Here is a 21,878-nt window from a genome sequence, read left to right on the forward strand (position 1 = left end):
CTTTACTACTTTCCATTCCCACTCCTCTTTACTACTCTCCACTCATGCTACTCTTTACACTGCACTATACCCCTCTTTCCCTCTCACTCACCACCCTCCTTTCACCCTCGCAATCACAATGCTCACTCAGTCTCACTCGCTCATGTACTCCCCCTCACTCACTTTACTCACCACAAACTCACTCTCTCACCCACAGATCACTTTCTCTCACTGACCAGTACCTCACCTTAAACACATTCTCTGCAAGTCACCTTTACACTCTGCTCCACCGTCCTTCCACCGCCTCGTCTCTTAGTCGTTTCCTCACCCCTTGACCTAACTGGAATGACCCACACTATCCTGTACATCTTGTCTCTTTTTATTCTTCTTCTCCTCCTCCTCCATTGGCTCTCAGCCCGTCCAGTTCCCGGGCCATTCTCTGCCTTGCTTTCCCCAGAGCCTGGGTTTCACAGTTGTGAAGATATTAAGCACGCTGTATGCCAGCTCCATTTACATGCATGGTTCCACCTGTGTTAGGCAATGGCAGCCCAGGACAGTGAATGTCAAAGTCAGAGTTCATTGCTTGTTGTGAGTATCTTAATTGTGTGATGAATCCATGGAATTTGTCCCCTCTCCTGAAGAGACTAGGGAGGTGAGCCCACTAAGCTTAACACCCCCTAGAGGACAGGGAAAGCAGGATCTCACTGGTGGTGCCACCCGTTTAGAGGACAGGTCATCCCAAGGGTATACACGCATTTCACTGCGGTATTTTTCATCGCGTGTTTTTTCATCACCGTTTTTATTTCGAAAAAAAATAGTTTTTCTTTTTGGGGGGTGGTTAAAAAATTAAATATATGGTTGCGGATGTAAGGGTATAAAAAATAAAAAATAAAAGGGGAGCTTGGGGGGGTAACCCCCCCCAGAAAAAAAAAAACGATGAGTTTTTCAAGAAAGAAAACGGCGATGAAAAAACCTGCGATGAAAAATACAGCGGCGAAATAACATAGAACAATGCCAAGATAGGAATATGTGTTATCCTCCCGCATCTCAAGAAGGTAAAACTGTTCTGGGCTACATGAGAATTGAATGGTGCACTGACTTGTGCATACAAAAGTGATTGGGTGGCCTTCTGACCCCTTCTGTCCTTGCCTGAAGGGAAAGCGGGGAGAACAAACATGCCCCTTTCAAGGATGGAACAAAAGCTGCAATCGATACTGAGGAGAGGAAAGGAGAGTGAGTCACCTGCGGAGTAGCAGAGGAGGGTAGTCCTCCTCCTGGGGTGCATGCTCCAAGGAGACAGACCAACTCTTTGCATGGTGTTCAAGGAAGCGCAAGGCCCACAGAACACCAACCGAGAAAGAAGCTGGCAACACCTAGAGGGTCTCAACCAGAGACACATGTGATCGGCTGAAGCATCAGAACCACTGAACACTGAGGGGACAGAGAGAGAAAGGTCATGACGCTGACTGCGGACGAAACAAGAGAACCTGCCAAAGAGCCAACAACGCTGACCCTCAAGCTGTCCGAGGAGGACTGCCACAGAGATAAAGGTGGCTCCGGGAGACGTGGGAGGGGAAGGACAGCCATAGCCCAAGACGGGCTTCCAGAAGAGGGCTCATGTCCAAGCACTCATCTCTGGGGCCGCCGATAACACAGCAGAACTTTTTAAAATCTGCAAGGAACTTGCCAATCCAGCTGCAGTCTCCTCCTCTCGCCTCCCCTCCCAGACCCTCTGCACTGCACTGTCCTCACTCTTCCTCTCTTTGCTTTGCAAATGATCTCTGCCTTTTTGGACGCCTGCTCCCTGTTTCCCTCCCACTCTCTGGCTGCCCTCCTTGGGTCCCCTCCCCTCACCCTGTGAGGCAAAAAATCTTGGGGTAAGCTTCGACTCCTCTCTCTCTCTCTCTCTCCTTCCCTCAAATCACAGACCTTGCCAAGAAGTCGGACCTTCAACTCTATCTCCTCAGAGGCATTCTCCCTTTCCTCATCTTCCCCCAGAAACTCTAGGCTGGACTACTGCAACCCCCTCTTCCTCAATCTGCCTCTTTCCTCCCTTCGCCCTCTTCAATTTATCCAGAATAGGACTGCAAGACTTATCCCTGGCCTCAAGCTCAGGGACCACATCTCTCCTGCCCTAAAATCTCTCAATTGGCTCCCGGTGGCTGCCAGATCAAATTTAAGACCCTCTGCATCATCCACAAGGCTTTCTGGGGCCCAGCTACATCCAACTTTCTCTACCTAAATACCTCCTTGCTAGAGTCCTTCGGTCCTCTAGCGCCAACTCTTTGAAGATCAGACGTTTTACCAAGCAGAAAGTGGGGGGTAGAGGTCTCTCTTCAGCAGGAGCCTCCCTCTGGAACGGCCTACCTGCCCCTCTCAGACTTGAGCCGGATCTCCTTAAGTTCCAGAAGCTTCTCAAGACTTTCCTTTTCTCCTCCTTCGCCCCCCCTATGCTAATTGTCCCCTTGCCGCTGTGACTGGTGTCTGGCCCCTTATGAGTCTTACAGGGACCTGGCCCTCCTCGGCCAGCCCTACCTAGCACCCTAAACAGCACTTGCACTCGGGCATGCTTCCCTGACTAGCCTGAATCTGGTGTACCTTGTTTCTCTCAATAGCTGACCCTTACCCCTGGTGTTCCACTAGCACTTGCCCCCCTTGAACTCCACCTTGCACTTGCCCAGCTCGTGGGGCCAGGCACCCGCACTCTGCCCATCCCCTTATCCCAGCCCTACTGCCCTGACCTCCCACCCACTGCACTTATTGTTCACTGCACTTGCACGGCATGAATGTTACAAGGCCTAGTAGAACCAAGCGTTTATTGTTATTTTTCTCCTCTCCCCACCCCCTCCCTTTTTGCCCTGGGGTGCCTGGAAACACTTGTGTATAGGCGCCTTACAAATGCCCAATACATAAAAACATACCCTAAGGCGGGTGCCAGACAACATACCTCAAGGTAGGGGGCAAGAAGGAGTTATACTCAAGACGGGCAAGATAAGACATAGCCCAAGGGGGGCTCCCAGACATTGTAACCGAAGGTGGGGTGCTAGTTGAAATACTCCAAGGTGGGGTGAGAAAGAGTATTCTCGGAGGTGGGGCAAGAAAATCTGCAGCTCAAGACGGGTTACCAGAATCCAGGCCCTAAGATGGTTACTGGATACCCAACCCCAGGGAGGGGCAAGAACGACAACACTCCAAGTTGGGAAACAGAAAGCGAAATCCTGACCAGGCCGTATGTGAGAAACCAAACAGCGGCTGAAGGTGAGGGCAACCAAATCCCAAGACAGGATTCAAGAAATCAAAAGCCACAATATCCCGAGAAACGTGATAGCTCCGCGAAGGGTAACCCACCCTGAACAAAGTTGAACACGACTTCTGGCTAGGGATCGCAGGGAAAATACCAGGCACTGACTAGTGGTTGCGACAACACGACAACAACGCAGGCTGGTTCGTCAACCATAGATTGACACACTCTTTCTGATAAACGGTAGAATAAAAGAGACTAAACAGAGAGTATACTAGGATAAAGCAATCCAGAGGGAGAGGAGACAACAAGAGACACGCTTTAGTGCCTGCAACCTCCACTACTGGTGACTAGGAAAATCACAAGGGGGTCAGAAGTCAGACACAATTCCTTGGTTGGGGAGGGATTTTCCTTTTGTTTATGTTAAACTTCTCTTATGTCAAAGTAGTAGGAACAGAATCCTACACTAGAATAGGTTTTCTGGACGACGGACATAGTTTGCTTCATAGGACATCCTAGCAAGCACCCTTTAGACCTCTTCTTTTTTGTAGGGTAGGGGTCCTACCCACATTATGTTGAGAGCAGGCTTTGAAACAACAAATATTCCTCATAAATACGACAGTGACCGTCTCCAGATTTTGACTTCATCAGAATTGCCATTCCCCAGTGAGCAACATTTCACTGTCTCTTCGTTCGCTGCCACATCTCTTGCGGTGGGCTGCATGTTCCGTCCTTCACCACAAGGATTCCTGGGCTTGGTAGTTCTGAAATGCAAGAGAAATAAGGTTGGCTAGCATGTTATGCTGCAGGTGCTGAATGATCAAAAGTGGCATGCCTCAGTTGTAACCAGGCACATAAGGGGGCTCTCCACCAGGCTCTCCCAACTCCCTCTTCCACCCTACGTCACTGGGACAGGACTGGCTCTGGCAAGCACCCTGGTAGGCATCCAGCCACATGTTGAGAGGGGTCACCATTCCAACTTGACAGCGTCAGGTCCAAGTTGTGCTCCAGATTAAAATATGAGCTACAAGTATTTTGTGGAGTACAAGGAATTTTTAGGGTAGGGAGCTTCTCATCGCTTCAGATGTTTTGGATTACAACTCGTTCCTGTTTTAGCCAGCAAAGTCAATTGTGAAAGTTCACCACAGTTAAATGTTAAAGGTATTTGTACCCCGCAACGACACCAACAGAATCGTCCATAGGCGCTCATGCGGATCTTTAAACAAGAAAGCGGATAAGGTTAGTTGGGTGAAGAGGGAGTATGATAATGAAGTGGCGTGCTGTTGGCGGTTTCAGTTCGGTTTTCACTGTGCGCTGAGCTTTGGTGTGAGTATCGGACCGATGCAAGACCTTGTTTGCTGTTGATGCGGTTTATGTGTTGTTTGTTTGTTGTTGCATTGTTGTCGGAAAAGTTGTTGGAAACATTTGGGGAGCCACAAGTGCAGACCCCTGCTTTAGGGAGAAACCATGCTGTTCTAACCTCTGACTGGTGTATTGTAAGGAAAATAAAAATTTTATGTTGCTAGCAATACCAATAAGTGAAAAGAAGCATTTTATTATATAGGGGTGTCTTCACATCAGGCAACACTATAACACAGATCCCATTTGTGGAAAGGGTTGCTCATGCCACTGGTCACCCGAGCAGTGCCGATGGCATGAAGGTTTAGACACATGGCTACCTGGGAGTAATGGCCAGATTTTAGTGAGTAAAGTAGGCAGTCACGCCACTTATCTGGAGCCATGTTCCTAAGACCAGGATAGTGAGCATAATTCCATTCTCACCCTGGAATCTGGAAGGCTGGTTCGCACAGGCGGAGTGGTCCTGTCATGAGGGTATTGCGAATATGCAAGTTTCAGTAAAGCGTCCTTACGTCCACTAATCAGGCTAGTGTCTGCTTACTTTTTCAGTCGTTCTACAAGTTACCACTAGCAGACCTTCCACTTTTATAGGGAAATGGACGATAAGTGCCCCAAGGACTAAAAACAGAATCGGCCACATTCGAACTTTGCATAGTGATTCTGCAGCAAGCTCTCCGGAAGTTGATTCAACCTTATGACTAGATTGAATGGATATCAGAAATCATATGGTCTTGGGCTGAGACAGCCATGACTGTCTCTGGCCTTATCTAAGCCACACACAGTCTTTCATAATGACAAGACCTGACTGCAGGGCCTCGAAATTGATTTTGAAACAGCAATAGGTGGCAATAAATTGGACACTTACAGCCTGCTTTGCAAGGTTACTTGCATAGGCAAACATAGTGTACCCTGAACCTCGTTTTTGCACTGTCAGTGAGCTCAGAGGCAGACTACCTACCCCTAGAAAGATAGAGACTGCAGGGCCGTGCATTTCACCTCTCATAAGATTTCTAGGGAAATGGCTGCCTCACAAGCAACGAGTTGGTGGTACAGTAACTCTAACCGTTGCTGCTATAACCTAAATGCACCTAGAAGAGCATATCCCACATTTTGCTCAATGGCACAAAAGATCCGACAGCTAAACACAGCCCTACAGATAAGGGGTATATGAGCCACTTTTACTCCCCAAACATAGACAAATACTCACCAACAGGAAACAGTCACGTAGAACATTGTGCCCTTGCTTTCACTCACACAGCTCCACGGATATGTTTGGACCAGTAGTGCACGTAGTACCACAGGAAGAAACACCACTATTATTATTGCCTGATCGAAAGAAGCAAACGTGCATCTTTTAAGGTGCATGAATAACAAGGTGCAATAAAATAATTCTTACAAAAACATTTCCATTGTCCAGTTAAAACATATAATTTTACTCGCTTATAAAATTCTCCCATTGGGAATTGGACTTCCATTTTTACTCCTGAAAAAATAATTTTACTACCAACTTTAAAAAATAGGGAGTAAAATACTCCCACTTCCAAATCTTACCTTGAGCGCTGTTTAAACATATATCTCATTATTTCCTTTTCAATAGGCCCCTTGATTGCAAATTCTGTCTTTTCGTTGAGAATTAAAGAAAAGGAAGATATATGCCTCGTGGAGCCCAGCGATGCTGAGAAAAGTCAGAGTTTTCATCACAAAGCACGTGAGTAAAAAGCACAGAAAAGATACAGTAAATATCTATTGGAGGGTTTTTGTACCCAGGGATTTCCGGGCGCCCACGTATTGTAAAAAAACAAATCTTACAAATTGCCATCTGAGGACTGTTAATGATGTGAGGTCAGAGGTTGGACAAAAACAGCCACCTGGCGGCTGTTAAAGAAATTGTGACTGTGGCACGGTTGCAGAACAAGCCCTTTGGGTAGTTACAATTGTATTGTATCATTTGTATAGCGCCTTTCACCATTGGTATGGTCCCACCGCACTGTAGGTTGAACGCCCATGGTGGACCAAAGTCACATATGGGAAAATTGAGAAGTGCTAGTATACACTATGTGTGCATAGCGTCCATTGTGAAGGTATGGAAGGGAGGCCAAGTCCCTGCTAGCCACCCATGTCGAGCCGCCATGTGGATGGGTGGTGAGAGGCAGTCTGGAGCTGGATAGTTATGTGTGCAGCTATATATTTTTGTCTTGAACAATAGTTGCATTCCTATGGCAGAGGTGTGGTGCAGTGGTCGAAGTGGGCAGGGGCAGTTGGGAGTGGTGCTCCTCTACTTTTTCTTTAAAAGTTTTGCTGTTATTATACTTTTATTTTAAAAAGTAACCGTTCCGCAATTGTTTTTATTTTTAAAATGAAACTGTAGGAAGAAGGTGAAATTTGCACCTCAATGCACTGCACTCATTATTCCAAGTGTGTTTGTTTGGGGGTTTGTATTGCACGTGAGAGGGGGATGGAAATGGGGTTTGTGGAGAGTGGGGGCAGGCCCGCAGGGATTATAGTTCCACTTCTTCTTTTCGGCCCCCTCCACCACTGCTGTGGTGCAAAGTGATTTTGAGTGGTGTATGATGGCAAATGCGTGCAGGTCTATGGCTGTGCCATCGGCTAAGGTTCCATAAGCATGGAGTGCAGGAGGTTTAAAGCTTTGGCTATAATTTAATCAGTGCCCCAGTGCTCTAGCTACATTCAACATTTATCTAGAATCTTTGCATTAGCTACATTTTGCTCTCACCTAGATACCATGCACTGGATGGATTGTATATTTATCATGCTTAATGCACATGCTATGTAGTACTCCGTTCTTCTAGGTGTGATACATAGTATAACCTTCACATGTATCAGGCTGTGTGGTCGCAGCCTTCACCACCACGTATCATCCAGCATTGCTGGATGGACCCTCACTCGCCTTGTCCTTCTCTAGCTCTCCGTTTGCCAGGCTTCCTCGGTTTTCTTCTCTGGTTCCTTTGTAGCATGACCATGTTTATATTTTCAGCAATGTAACTGTTATGTTTTCTGTGAAGTCATGTGTGATCAGTGCAATGTGTGAGGACAAGTTATGGTTGCATTAGTAATCGTAAATAGAAAATTGCAGTGGTGTTTAGATTTTGTATTGTAACCATAAAACTCTTTAAAGTAAAGTTATTCCTGGCAATGTGCACTATCTTGTATCAACAAAGGTTTTTCTCTAACCATACTGATAAATCATATCTTTCCCTAAAGTTTTTTTAATGATATAAGTTGGATTTTGTAAACCTGTAATTTATCCATGCAACCCTAGTTACAGTTTACCCAGTTAACCGAGAGCCTTTATTCACTGTGTGCAGGTAATGATCTTGCACTGAGCATTTGAACCACCTCTAGGTTGCAAGCCATGAAACAGCAAAATCCACTATCAAGGCATCCAAGTGCCGGACAAGACAGATCTCAGTGGTTAACTTTTGCCACGAGGTAGGTGGGGAAGAGGGGCAGCCTCTTCAGCCAAGATCTAGGTGGTACTTCACTGGGACTGCCCAACTAGTAGAATCCAGTTTAAGGCTTTTCCTGGCCTTTCTGGGTACTGCAGGAACATTATAACTGACTGCAGCACCACACACCTCCTTTGACTGCATACGCCACAAGCAAGTCTCCTAAAAAAGTTGCCGGCATTGAGGCTGTAAGTCCCAAACTGTGGCTATGGCGTCAGGCCCTGGACCGTTTGCTTTTCATGTACTGATTCATTAACCTTTTCCCTTAGTGAGTCCTAATACAAAGCCTCACTGAGGAATCTCACTGTGTTGTGGCCTCTATAAGACCCTAAGCTTCTCATGGTTGGGTGAACCAAAGTCATTCTTTGTTTTTACTACCCAAGCAACCCATCTCTGTCAGCTGTCTGAAACAACCCCAAGATGACGGGAGCGATACGCCGCTGCAATACCTTAATGCACTACAACAATGACATTTTTTATTTTGTTATTGTGATTTGGTTTATTGAATAAAACCTTTCACAAACAAAACTAAGTAAAATACATGCATGGATATAAAAATATACAAAATACACAAGATGCAGAGATAACAATTAATTGATGCAGTATCCATTAGATAATAAAGAACATCATTGAAACATGTTGGCCTAAAATTTCAAATAGATACTTAAGAGTGGCAATAGTTAATGACGTGTATTTTCTAATTTGAAATATCCTGGCATAGAGCTCCTGGTTGGTGCTCTTGCATCATAAACTCTATGTGAAAATTGCAGTTACACTTCATTTCATATGTGTAAAGGGATTCAGATGTGACCATATGTGGCTTTGACACATTTACCAAATTCATCTGATGACAGACTCGCCTGATATACTGAATTGAATTTGAATACCCGGAAAACTTTGCTCTTTGCAGTGCAAGTGCCCACTGCACTTTCGTCCATTGCTTATTTGTATTGGCCGTGGTGGGGCATGTACAAGTATGCTGCAGGCAAGGGCCCTTGTCTGCAAGTTTTAATGAGGGGAAGGTGGATGGGAACAGATCAGTGATGGTGGATGAGGGCATGACCCACTCAAGGTCAGTAAACTGCTGCTGAATGGCGCAGGTGGGCAATGGGCAGACAAGGCACTGCATGCAGGGAGTTTGGAGGTGAACAGTGTTATTTCAGAGGCACAAAACGCAATGAAGATGATTGTGCTTGTACTTTTGGAAAGTTTGGGAAATGACAGAAAACTGCTGACTTTCTTGTTCAAATATGGACTACGAGCAATCTATCTTTGTATTTGTGCATTTGTAAAGCGTTTGCGCCCGAGGCATCGTAGCACTAGCTAAAAGTGTAATGATTACACAGAAGAGGGAAAATACTATTACCTAAATAGGAAAGTTGTCAGTCTTTTTCTGAAAACAAGGAGGTTACTTACACACCAGAGGTCACAAAGTAGAGTATTGCAAAGTATAGTGGCCATCACTTGGAAAGATTGCCCCATTGCTCTTGATCCCCTGATGCGATACTCTGACAGAAGTAGCGCGTGGAAGATAGAAGGACATGTGAAGGGGAGGACCATTAGATAGATATTTGGTACCAATATTCTGTAAGTCCTTCAAGACCAGGGTCAGTGATTCAAACTGAATCCTTTGCACAATGCGCAGCCAGTGTAGCTTCTCTAGAATTGAATAGATATGCATTTTGGATGACAGGACAACTACAGCTGGATCCTATCCCTTAACTCTCAAGTCACCATAGATTCCTTCATCCCCGTAGAATGGTCAGACCACTTTATCATCACTTTCACCCTGGAATATAAAAGCACAGACCCCACCAGCCCCAAGGTACCTGACACCTTTGAATCCAGAAATATTAAAAAATTCACAGCAGATAACCTCTCACCCATCCTGCACCTGGTCCTAGCCAACGTCACCCTTAATATGAACAATCCTGATTACTTAGCAGACTGTTATCACCCCTACCATTGACTCACTCGCCCCTGTCACTACCAAAACTCGGAAACCCCACAAACGCTCCTGCTTCTGGTTTGAATTAGTCTCCCTCAGATGCACTAAAAGATCACTCGAGCACCTACACAGGAAAACTAACACTAGTGAATCCGCACAGGCTTTCAAAACAGCCAATAAAAAATACAAATCAGCCATAATCTCTCATAAAGCCAACGCCTTTAATATGCTCATAACCAATGCCAACTCGGACAGTAAAGAACTGTTCCCCATTCTCAGAGAGCTTGAGAACCCAGGCCAAGTGACAGCACCCTATAATTCCAGCAAAGCCTGGTGCACCACAATACAAGGTGCATTAGCCTCTTAAATTGTAGTACTACTAAAGAAAATCGATAGCAAAAAAAAATCCTTTCCGAAAAAACTCTCCCTAACTTAGCCTCCAACCCACCCCCTACTTCCGCCTGCACCCCTTTTCAATTAACCTCAGTCACCAATAAAGAAGTACTAGATACCATAATGAAACTCAAAGCCTCCAACTGCAAAGAAGACCAATTACCCTCCCATCTGTGCACCCACACCCTATCACCAGTCATTAATGAATTTGTCAACTCAACCTTCAGCTCAAACACAGTTCCCGCTAGCATTAAAAAAGCCTGGGTAACACCCCTCATCAAAAAAACGACCCTGGACCCCTCAATCCCGACCAACTACTGACCCATAACCACTGGCCCATTTCTACTGCAAATCATCGACAAAATAGCATACTCCCAAATTCAAAATCACTTAGAACAACATCAATTGCTAGGGGACTGACAGTCAGGGTTCCGTCCCAACCATAGTACATAAACAGCCCTACTCGACCTGAAGATCCAAATGGATGCCACAAGAGAATCAGGCAAACTCTGCTTACTAATGCTCCTTGACATCTCTGCAGCGTTCGACCTAGTTGACCACGACAAACTCTGTGCCACCTTAAACAACAACTTCAACCTATCTAACAATGACACAGAGTGGATTAAATAATTCCTCGCAGATAGGACCTCACAAGTTGCCATTGGGAAAGAATCAGCATATCCCATACCAGTCCCGTTAGGAGTCCCTCAAGGCTCCTGCCTCTCCCCTACTTTGTACAGCGCCTACACCAAACTGCTTTTCGCAGCACTGGATGCTATGGGTGTCATCTATACTAACTTTGCAGATGACATTCAGATCCTTATCCCACTAACAGGTAACCATGAGCAAGACTCCTTGCTCATCAATAAAATCTACTCACTAATCCAAAAATGGATGGGCAACAACAGCCTATGTCTCCATGATGACAAAACAGAGCTACTCATATTAGGAACATCTTTCAAAATCGCTTCCTTCAGCCTGTTTACTCATCGTATATCATTGATGGCACCACAATCCCAGTACTTAAACAAGTAAAGACGCAGGGTTTACCTTGACGCGACACTCACCATGACTAAGCAAGTGAATACCCTAGACTCCTCTACCTCATACACAGTCAAACTTATCTCTCTTAGTCGCAAGTTCCTGACACCACAAAATTGCACTATACTAGCAAGAGCGCCCATACTATCAAAGCTGGATTATTGTAACATCCTCTTCCTAGGCACCTCCAACACCAACCTATCCAAACTCCAACTCATGCAGAACAAAGCCCTCCGTGTGGCATTAGGCATAAAAAAATCCCATCACATCTCCAATATCAGAAGACAAAATCATTGGCTTCCTATCAAGGCCAGAAAACTCTTCAAAGCCCTTAGCATCTCCCATAAATGCATAGCTAACAAAGCTCCCAAATACCTTCTCAACACAGTCACTAAGAAATCCCATACCAGACTCCTCAGATCGAATAACAGCGAAAACCTCGAAATCCCACGATACAAAAGAGAAAAAGCAGGAAGTAGTAGCTTCAAAGCACTCGCTCCTAGGCACTGGAATGCCTTACCTATCAACATTAAGAATGAAAAGTCCTTCCCACTATTAAAAAAACTACTCAAAACGTAGTTATTCAACCAGTTCTAAGTCGATCACAGATACATTGTATCCCAGACTAATTCCGCACCCCGACTGTATATAAATGTACATCATTGTATATAATATAGAAAGGAAATCTTGTATCGTCTGTCCTAATGCTTTGATCAACACTAGGATTGTATTTGCTCTTGTCTGTAACTACGCCGTAATACCTCAGGGTCTGGGTGTACAACAAATGTCATAAATAAAATAATAAATAAATACAGCGCGGCAAGCCGTGTTTTGGATTGTCTGCATTTTATTCTGAACATATTTAGGGGTTCTGAACAACCGATAATTGCCATAATCGGGGCACAAACTAATTATGGTACGAGCAATGTTGGCTGCACAGAGTTCTGAGATGAAAGGCCTAATCTGCCTTATCGTCATTAAATAGTAGTTAGTCGTAGTGCTCTTTATATGTGCTGTCAGGCTATCTGGCTGCGGCTTCTAGCTCAGCGTGACTACGGATAATTTGAACTGGTAGGTCCTCGTGTCCTAATGTGGAGTGCACTGTAATATTGCGGGATAAACTATTGTGGACCGGGTACTTACTGTGCCAGTGTAAGGAACTCATTGTGGCAACAGTAAAGACAGACACAAGTGATCACAGTTCAAGGGTGTTTATTAAACTGGATATGCAGTTTGGAAAAACACATAATCTAAACTTAAAGCTAACATGGGAGCAAGCAACAACCATCAAATGAAAAATAAGGCAGTCCTAGTGGCGTCTTGTCAAATAAAAGGGCCTACACTAAAGAAACCTATTGCCAGTCCTGACTACTAAATACAAAAGAGTGTGGGATAGGATTCACAAGAAATAAAAGAAGTGTACACAAATGATAATGTCAGGATGGAGTAATCGGGGGTCTCCCTTCCCCACGTTTTGAGCACGGGACAAGGTGGGACTCCTGAGCACAGCACACTCTCTAGCGTTCCCAGCATGAGGCAACAGTTTTGTTCTCAGCTATCAGGACCATTGATGGTGAAGTCTCTTTTCTCTTGAAAGTCTCTTGCCTTCAAGGACCTGATGTATTCAAAATAAACAAACAGAAAAGGTCTCTTAGTTGTATTCACGTGTTGTTGGGCTGATGACCTTCCACCCCTGGATCCAACTCTTCCGGGTCTCAGATCCTAGACAAATTCTTAGCTATATCAGGGTCTTCGGAAGTTAGTTCTGCTGCTTCCGATGACCTGATATGTTCAGCATAACCGAACCAAAGTTCTTTCCTTATGGCATTTAGAGGGAGGGTTCTTCACCCCTGGGTCTCCCTCTGCCGGGTGCAGACCCCTCTCGAATCTCATCCTCCCTCTGTCGGGTTTACTCTGGCTTTTCACAGAATAGTTTCACTTGTTACATTCACAAGCCTTAATGTCTTTTTAAACAGTTTACGGTGGACATCCCTCTGCCGGGTTCCTTTTTGTCAACACACTGTTTATCGGGCTTCACTGATTTCCATCGGCATCCCTCCGTCGGGTTCATTCTTGCCAACTTTTAACATTCACTCATTTTCTTCCACTTTCTTACGAGTCGGGATTCACTTACCTTAACTTTTCAACTTCTGTTGGTCAAAAAATTTCGACTGTGCAGAGTATTTTACTACACCCATGTATGAACCCTTTCTCGCCCTGTTCTCAAGGCCTTCTGGTAACAGTAGTTTCATCAATAGGGTAATCGCCCAGAGTTTCTCGAGTGAGCACCCACATGGAGCCTGACTACTCTCCAGCTGGTTTTCCCCCTCTCTTATTAACAGTTCTTTATACTTTTCTTCAATTAGCTGTTTGCTACTTTTGCTCAACACAGTTCGGTTTCTTACCGGATCTCCCCTCGACTCACCGGCTGTGATGAACCGCTTGGCTTTTGTTGTCTCTGGAGTCAAGGCTGGTACCACAGTGGGAAGCGTCTCTCCCTGGCTTGGTTATCAGCGGAAGAGGGCCCCATGTACCGTTGACATCTGCTGCAACACACGCTGGCTATTGTTTGTGGTCTTACGATTCCTTCCACGGAGGCTTTGCAGGCTTAGGATGGAAAGGGCCAGGTCGCTTCTCTCCTTGTCACCCTTTCAGTTCTTGACACCTTTCTCCTCCTCTTGAACTGCTGTACTTGAATAGCTGAGTCATTATGCGGTCTGCCTTGCTCCACTAGTGCTCTCATGCGCTGCCTTTTATCCCTGTGGGGAAGGGAAAGGGCCCTCAGGTGTGTGTGACTCTGGTCAATTGTCTGACTTTGCCTGACCCTTGGATTGCGACACGTCAGGTAGTCCATCGGTTTTTATGGTATGGGAAAGTGTTTGTGTTGGGAAAAGGCGTTGGTAGAGTTTCCAAGTATCCTAAGGGGTAAGATGGGGAAGAGGTGTTATATGGAATTATAGTCCTTGTACTCAGCGTTTTGGTAAATTCAGAAGGGTGAGATTGGTAGGGTTTGTGAGGCAAACGGAAATGATCAGGATTATTATTGTGAGATGAATAAGGGAGATTGTGGTAACGGTAGCGTCTAGTCAAGGTACACTGGGTGTTCGGAAAAGAATAATCATAGTGACCTGGCGAAGAATGATTGGGAGCATTCGGGACGAAAACGGGAAAACAGATATTCTGGGAATTGTGGTTTCCGAATGTACCGGGTTTAGGTTCCTAGGGGATTTACCAGATATGGAGGGGTCATTGGATTTGGATAAGGGAGATTCTTCAGGTGGAAGGGAGGTTCAGTTGGTTCAACCTAAAAAAGCAGGTCATCCTTATCCCTTTCTCCGGCATAATACTGCGCCTCATTTGGGGCATTGCCCCAAGCATAACCCCGGGTTCCCCTACCCAGGTGTTCCTCCCTCCCTCGTCCACCCCCAGGGTTGGGATCTGAGAGCGCTAGCCCTTCCCTGGCCACCTGAATAAGGTATTCTTGAGGTCTAATTGGGAGAATACCCTCAGGTTTCTCACACCTGCGAGAAATAATGCTTACCAACTACGCAGTATCGTGAGCGGGAAGCAGTCTTCAATACCTAATCGAGCCTAGACAAGAAGGCGGTCTGTAAATCGATAATTAATCCGACAGTGGACTCTTTGCATTCTAGTGTTGGTATCACATCTAATGTGTCAGAAGTGGGAAAAATCACTGCCTTTTTTGGGACTGAGACAAATATTACAGAGAAAGCTGGTGGGGCGTCCCACATACTAGAAGCTTGTGGTATTCCTCCCATATGTGCATCTACCATTGACTCATTTCCATTGCCGCCGATAGACAACAACTCGCTGCTAAAAATGTTACAGCCTGCAGTGCGAGTCGTTGGGATTACCACTACCGGGTTCTCCAATTCAGTGCTCTAATGAGTGTAGTAATACAATTGCCTCTAATTTGTCTAAATCACCAGATCTCGTCAAAATATCAGAGAATTTGTACAATGATGTCTCATTTTGTTCCATGATTCCACAGAAAGATGAGAACACTTTGTTAACAATTATGAATGCAGTTTTTATGCTATGTTTGAATATTGCACAAAAAGAAAAAGAGCTTAGTAATACTGTATGTAGAATTGTGAATGTTATTTTAGCTACCAGCCGAATGAATGTGAATGAGGTTGATGACTTGTTGATATCAGATATGACCTTTGAACCTGAGCTGTGAGAAATTGGCAAACAATACATTTAATGTGCCTGCACTGGTCGCTTCTTTGTTAGTGCATACTTCTACAGACATTGTTCAGCCACCATTGTCAGAAGAATGTGAGCCCGTTGTTGCAAGCACGCCCCTACACGCGATTGTAGACACTGCCAAATCAACAAACACCTGGCAGCCAGTCGTTGCCGCTCCCCATGACAACACGCACAACGCTGGAATTGGAGCAACAGTGATGCCTGAAGATCTTGGTGATAATGGCATTGAGGATGGTCGCTCGGCTCCCCCTTTATTGTATTGTATTGTTTATTTATTTATAGAGCGCACATGGCGGTTAAGCAACTGGGCGCTTGTAGAAATAAAAACTTGGGTTACAGGTACATAAATATGTTACATTTCTTATGTTACAGTATCATATATAACGCAGTTTCTTATGTTACAGGATCATATATCACGCAGTTTCTTGACTTCACAAGATATGTAACAGTTTCAGGAAATGTACAGTACATGTACAGATATGTAACAGTTTCAGGGAAATTTACAGTAAATGTACAGAATATTAGGCATAATTGAGGAATTTAGCAGTCGTTGGTGTGAAGCCAGAGTTTGACATTAGCTTTGAATGCGTGGAAGGAAGGGGTGGCTCTGAGTGCATCTGGGATGGAGTTCCAGAGCTGGGCTGCTAGAACCGGGAAGCTGGACCCACGAGTTCTTTTCAGTTTAAAGTTGAGGATTTTGATGCTGTTTGAGAGGGCCTTTCTAATGGGTCGTTCGGACGTGTACTTTGTGAATTTTTCTGTGAGGTATGCAGGTGCTTTGTTGTTCAGACAATTGTGTGCAATGTTCAGAGTTTTAAATTTGATGCAGTCCTTGATGGCCAGCCAGTTGACAGTTCTTCTATGGACAGATATGTGTTGCCCTTTGGGAATACCTAGGGCTGTTCTAAGGGCATTGTTCTGCAGGGTTTGGAGTTTGTTGATGTTATGTTTACTGGTGCCTAGGTACAGTGCATTACAGTAGTCTAATTTGGAGAGGATGAGGGCTCGCGCTATGGTGGTGCAACTGTCTGTGGAAAGGTATGGTTTGCATGCGTGAATAAGTTTGCAGGTGTAGCTGGTTGCTGAGGCTGTGGAATTTACTTGCTTGTCAAGGGTGAGAGCTGAGTCTAGGTAGAAACCTAAGGTTTTAACTTCCTTGACTACCTTGATTTTAATGCCATCAATCGTGATGGAGTTGTACAAATGGGTTAATTTGTTAAGTTTGCTGGTGGAACCGATGATTAATAGCTCGGTCTTGTCGTCGTTAAGACATAGGCCATGTGTTCCAGTTGATATCCCTAATTTTTAATTGCCTTTAATACCGGGAAAGTCTTTAGGGAAAGACAGGGGCGGGTTTGACCCATGAGGACAATTTACCAGGTAGGTCCTTGTATTTACCTGCTCTAAACTTTCTACCAGTGGTGAGATCAGCTATGGGGAGCCCTATAATTGGGCATCTGGAACACCCTCGCAAGCATGGCAATATGCAATATGCTAAAAGTGTCTGACTAGTTTAAGAAGTTGGGTCCTTCGACCAGAATGGATCTTAGGCCATCAGCTATTGCCAGGATTGGGGGCGGAGGAGAAAAGTTAACAATATGCACCAGCATTTCATCATCGACCGAAGTCTTTTGGAACTGGGCCCACAGACAGGTCTGGGCCCAAAGACCAAAATTGCAGTGGTAAAAACAGACCACAAGGATGCCCTTGAGAGTCAGGATCTCCTGTGCTTTCTAACAGAACACCCAACAAGTTTCCTTTCAGATGCTTCGGAGTCCAGTTTTCCAATGCCACAACAAACTTTGCATCATACGCTCTGTGAACCGGATAATCAGATCCGATTAACTCCCCCTGAAATATCAGCTCTAAACATGGTGTTGAGCTTGTTCTCAACCCTATGTGATAACGGTTCCATGTTATAATGTCCCCTCAAAAATGTCTCCTGACAAAAAAGTTGCTGTTTTTTGTGGATACATTATTACATGAACATACAGTGGACACCCCCACGACCCCCACATTTTTTTTTCTTTTCACAAGGGGAGCAGGGGACTTCCCAGCAACCCGTCCCCATAAATGTCACCATATATAATGTCTCCAGTGGTTTTTCCCAGCGACATTATGTATGGGGACATTATGGGGACATTATTACCTGATACCGTGATAACATTTGTTTAGAGTTGACTACACACACTCGCCAGTTGAGTGATGTAAACATTAATCTGGAAATGATCCATAACTCTGTGTTTGACTTGTCTAGCGTTGTGGGGACACTGAGGAAATCCTTAGGAGATCTGGCCCTGAGTACCATCTGAGGCCAAGTAGCAACTACAGTCCCCTTGTTGCACTGTCTTGTGTCATGAGGAGTCAATAATAACGGCTGGTCCTCTCCAAGCCAGGTCATCAAGGAGAAGAAAAAAAGGTTTAAAAAAGTGACCAAAACCAACTCTAGGAAATTCCTGAGAAATCTCCACTTGACGGAGGAGGCTGCTTACACTGCCCAAGTAATCAACACACCAGAACGTATTTTGGCACTGCTAGATGATCATGTTGCTGCTGACCCTTCTGTAACTGCTTTCTATGGTAGTGGGGTAAAACCCACTTTAGACGATCAGAACCAGAGAAGGGTGAGTTTTGCTTCTCCCCTGCCGAGGTCAACTCTCCTGGAAGAAGCTATTTGTGAACACTCAGCTGAAAATCACTTGGTAACAGTGACCATGGAGATTGGGACACAACACAAAGTTGTCCATTTGATCCACTTTGTTAGGAGTTATCCTATATTTTCATCTGGTCAGCAAACATTTTCACCCTATACTCACCCTATACATTAATAATTAAGGACACTAGTGACCATGGTAAACAAGACATTAGTTTGCAGTGCTTCCACGGGTGCTATGTCGCTCCGGCCATACAAGATCAGGTCAATGCCTCTATAGTTGAGACGCAGTGGGCTGTGCGCCATCCAAATCATCAGGGGTCAGGTGTCGGAAAGTGTGAACATTAAAAGGGAGATAGCCTTCCAGTGCTGCTTTGAAGCCGTGGGAGTTCCCAGTGGCCCAGCTGGTGCTGGCCTATTAACTACAAAGGGATATCCTCTGACTTCTACTTCTGGTGGTGTAAGTGCTGTGTATCGGCATTGGGAAACAACGAGGCTAGCGCTTCAAAAAAGGCAAATAGCATGCAATGTCAAACTCAGTGAGAAGATAAAGTGCCAAGCCAGAAATGGGGTGTTTTGTCAACAAATGGGTCCCACAACTCTTATTTCTCTCCAGAACACCATGAAGCTAAATCACGAGTCCTTTAAAAAGGATATGGGTCTCAAGTGTTGCTTGGGTGTTGTAGCCCAATTTGAAGGTTTGTTAGAACCTATGCCTCCATCAACAAGGTGTGCCCCGAAGAATGTGTCCAATACTCTGAATAAGGATGATGGTGGCCCTCATTGTGCTGGGGAAATATCAACTCAGGGGCACCAAGGAAGGCCTACATGGGAAAAAAGTTGATGGGGTTTGTGATCAATGGCACAATGGTTTGAGGCAGCAGCTGATGTGGGGCCGTTCCCATGCCATCGAGGGGTGTGGGGAGTTCCTCTCCTCAACTGACTCCATCTATTTCTGGTTTGTTGCCCTCTGGGCGATCAATCCAGGCAAAGACTACGAGACTCTTCTTGGAGAGACTGGAAAGTCGCAACAACACCATTTTTTTGAACAGATCTAATGTAATCAACCTTCTCCATGAGATCCCCCAGTTACGGTTGCTTGACACAAGGGATATCGACAGGGTTTATTTCCTGTATGACCACAAGACTAATTTTGTTCAGCTAGGCTTTACATCTGATGCTGTGGTACTTATGATTGTGTCAGAAATTGACTCATTGAGGGCTTTGGGTTATGACTTCTATAACTATTGTTGGGATGATCTCCGGGTGATGGATGACAAGGTAGTTCTGGGCTTGGGCCTTTTCACCTAGGATCTCGCCCTCCTGTGAAGATTACATGTTTGGCGGGTAACCAGGGAAAGAGAGTAGTGGAATTTGGGCATTCAGTGAAGACATCGTCAAATGACGCTTTTGATAAGTTGAGCTGTTTGTCTGAATACCCTGCTAGCTCCTTTAGGAAGTTGGGTGACTGCGGTACGGGGCTTTAGTTTAGCCCGCTGTGCCCAAGTCCCTGGACATATTGTATTGGAAATCACGAGGGTTCAATAGCGTTCTACGTTCAGAGGACAGATTAAGGTTTTGCATTATTATGATATCATTTTCCTACAGGAGGTGTGACTGACTCAACAGTGTGTTTTGGAAGGCTATACAGTCCTCCAGCAGATCACGACAAAGGGTTTGGGTGCCCAAGCATCATGTGGCTCAATAATTCTATATTAGAGGATTTTGAGGTTATCTCAGAAACCGCATATGGTCTGTTGGCAGCAAAAGTAGTGTTAAAGTGGTCTATTCCCTTTAATCCTCTTTTTCTTGTGAACATCTACCGTAATCCTTGGTGTAGTGACCTTTATGGATTTTTGTGAAAATTGGCAAAAATATATCAAACTTATTTGTGCGACAAGTACGGCACTAATATATTGTTGGTGGGTGATTTCAATGCAGACTGTATTTCCATCTTGTTTAATGAATGTCCGGTGCCAAGTGATAATCATAAGCCGAGAACTAGCTCATTGATTGAGGGCAAACAATGGGTTGATTTTTTTTGACACCTGGAATTTGAAGGTTGTTAATGGCTCTGTACATGGTAATGTCCCTCCTAGTCCAACATGCAGTGTGGGTTTGAAATCGTTATTTTTAGACTACCTGATCTTGTCATCAACACTATTAGATTTTTGAGAAGATCTTAGGGTTGACGATACTGACCTCAGTGACCACAAAATGGCCATAGCCAAAATGAAATCTACAGTACCTAGTGCCCCTAATACTTGTTTAAGCAATTTACTAGTTAACCAGAGTGGTAACCAAATGATTGGGTACATTGTGTGATGAATCTAATGGAGTCATCACAGATTCCCCGGCGGTGACCTCCTTCCATGTGGCCAGGGGACGTCAGCTGCTACCTGATCCTGACCCTGGGGGCGGCTGTATGGGGGAGGATCACATGGAAGGAGACAACTACCGGGGAGATGTCATGATTCATTCGATGAAACACAGTGCTCCCCCCTTTCCCATGAGGAATACCCTCTAATACCCGAATTCTTAATGGCCTATTGTCATCCTGGATGGGCCCCCACTTTTCACCCAGACACCCACAGCTCAAACATAAGACCTTTTGTTTCTCATGTGCCTTATTGTGAAATCTGAGAAAAAACATCTACGAGTTAAAAGTCCAATGACATCAATGGACTCCAACTCTCATAACCACCCAGGTGCTGAGACTTGGAGGAGGATGAGGGAGTTTGTGCAAAGTATACCAGGTGCTTTGTAAAGTTACAAGGAACTCTAAAGAAATGCTGTTACAGAACGTATTGCTTAAAAAATAACTTTGTGTCCAGTGAAGACACAAAGGAATGATTAGTTAATGGGAGATTTTTGCCATCCTATTGAAGAATCCAGGGGAAGAAAAATGGTTCCAACAAAATGTTCTACAAGGATAAAAGTCCTTGCTCCAGAGGATGGTTCCCTTCCCCTGGATTCTTCTTTACTCCTTGAGGTTTTATACACAACATTTATTTGGGCTTCTTCTGGCCTACAACTACATTTGCACAAAGTGATCTGGTCTTATATTTTCTTTCAGGACATCTGGTATATCCTTTTGCTTGATGATGTTGCTTCTTCTCTCTGGATTAACACAATCCCTTTTTCCCAGTCCTGATACTCCTTTTCAGGACCTCTGATTCACATACTTGAAACTTCCTGGTATGCTTCCCTGCCAGGCCTTCTGGTTTTCCCACATCTGTGATTGCCTGGTATACTCTCCTGCCATGGCTTCTAGTTTTCACACACCTGTGATTGCCTGGTATACTCGCCTGCCAGGACCTTTGCCCTCTCCCAAATCTTCTTGGATATTGTATCCTCCTGAAATATTATTATTTCCTGTGTTTCCCATGTATTTGCACTGTACACATTCACACATCTGAAGAGGGGCTGTTTGTGATTTCATCCCCCCGTTTATAATATGTTGATTCTTTTCCACTCTCTGTTACGTTGTTCACAGTTAATTGCACTCAGTGTGCTCGCAGATATGCCCTGGTATTCCCGCTGCTTTTGGGTGGACTCACTGGC

The 21,878-nt window shown here is 44.8% G+C and overlaps 1 protein-coding gene across 5 annotated transcripts in view; it reads left to right on the forward strand.

Moving 5' to 3' along the window:
- Positions 1–21,878, forward strand: part of LOC138567511 (uncharacterized) — a 530,120-nt gene that overhangs the window by 112,160 nt on the left and 396,082 nt on the right. For all 5 annotated transcript variants that reach the window (XM_069645777.1, XM_069645778.1, XM_069645779.1 and 2 more), the window contains exon 3: positions 6,177–6,287. In XM_069645777.1, the coding sequence (XP_069501878.1) occupies positions 6,177–6,287 (111 nt within the window). The remainder of the gene's footprint in view (positions 1–6,176; positions 6,288–21,878) is intronic.

Source organism: Ambystoma mexicanum, chromosome 2p, assembly GCF_040938575.1.
Source record: "Ambystoma mexicanum isolate Mex_15411 chromosome 2p, UKY_AmexF1_1, whole genome shotgun sequence".
In the NCBI taxonomy this organism is placed as follows: Eukaryota; Metazoa; Chordata; class Amphibia; order Caudata; family Ambystomatidae; genus Ambystoma; species Ambystoma mexicanum.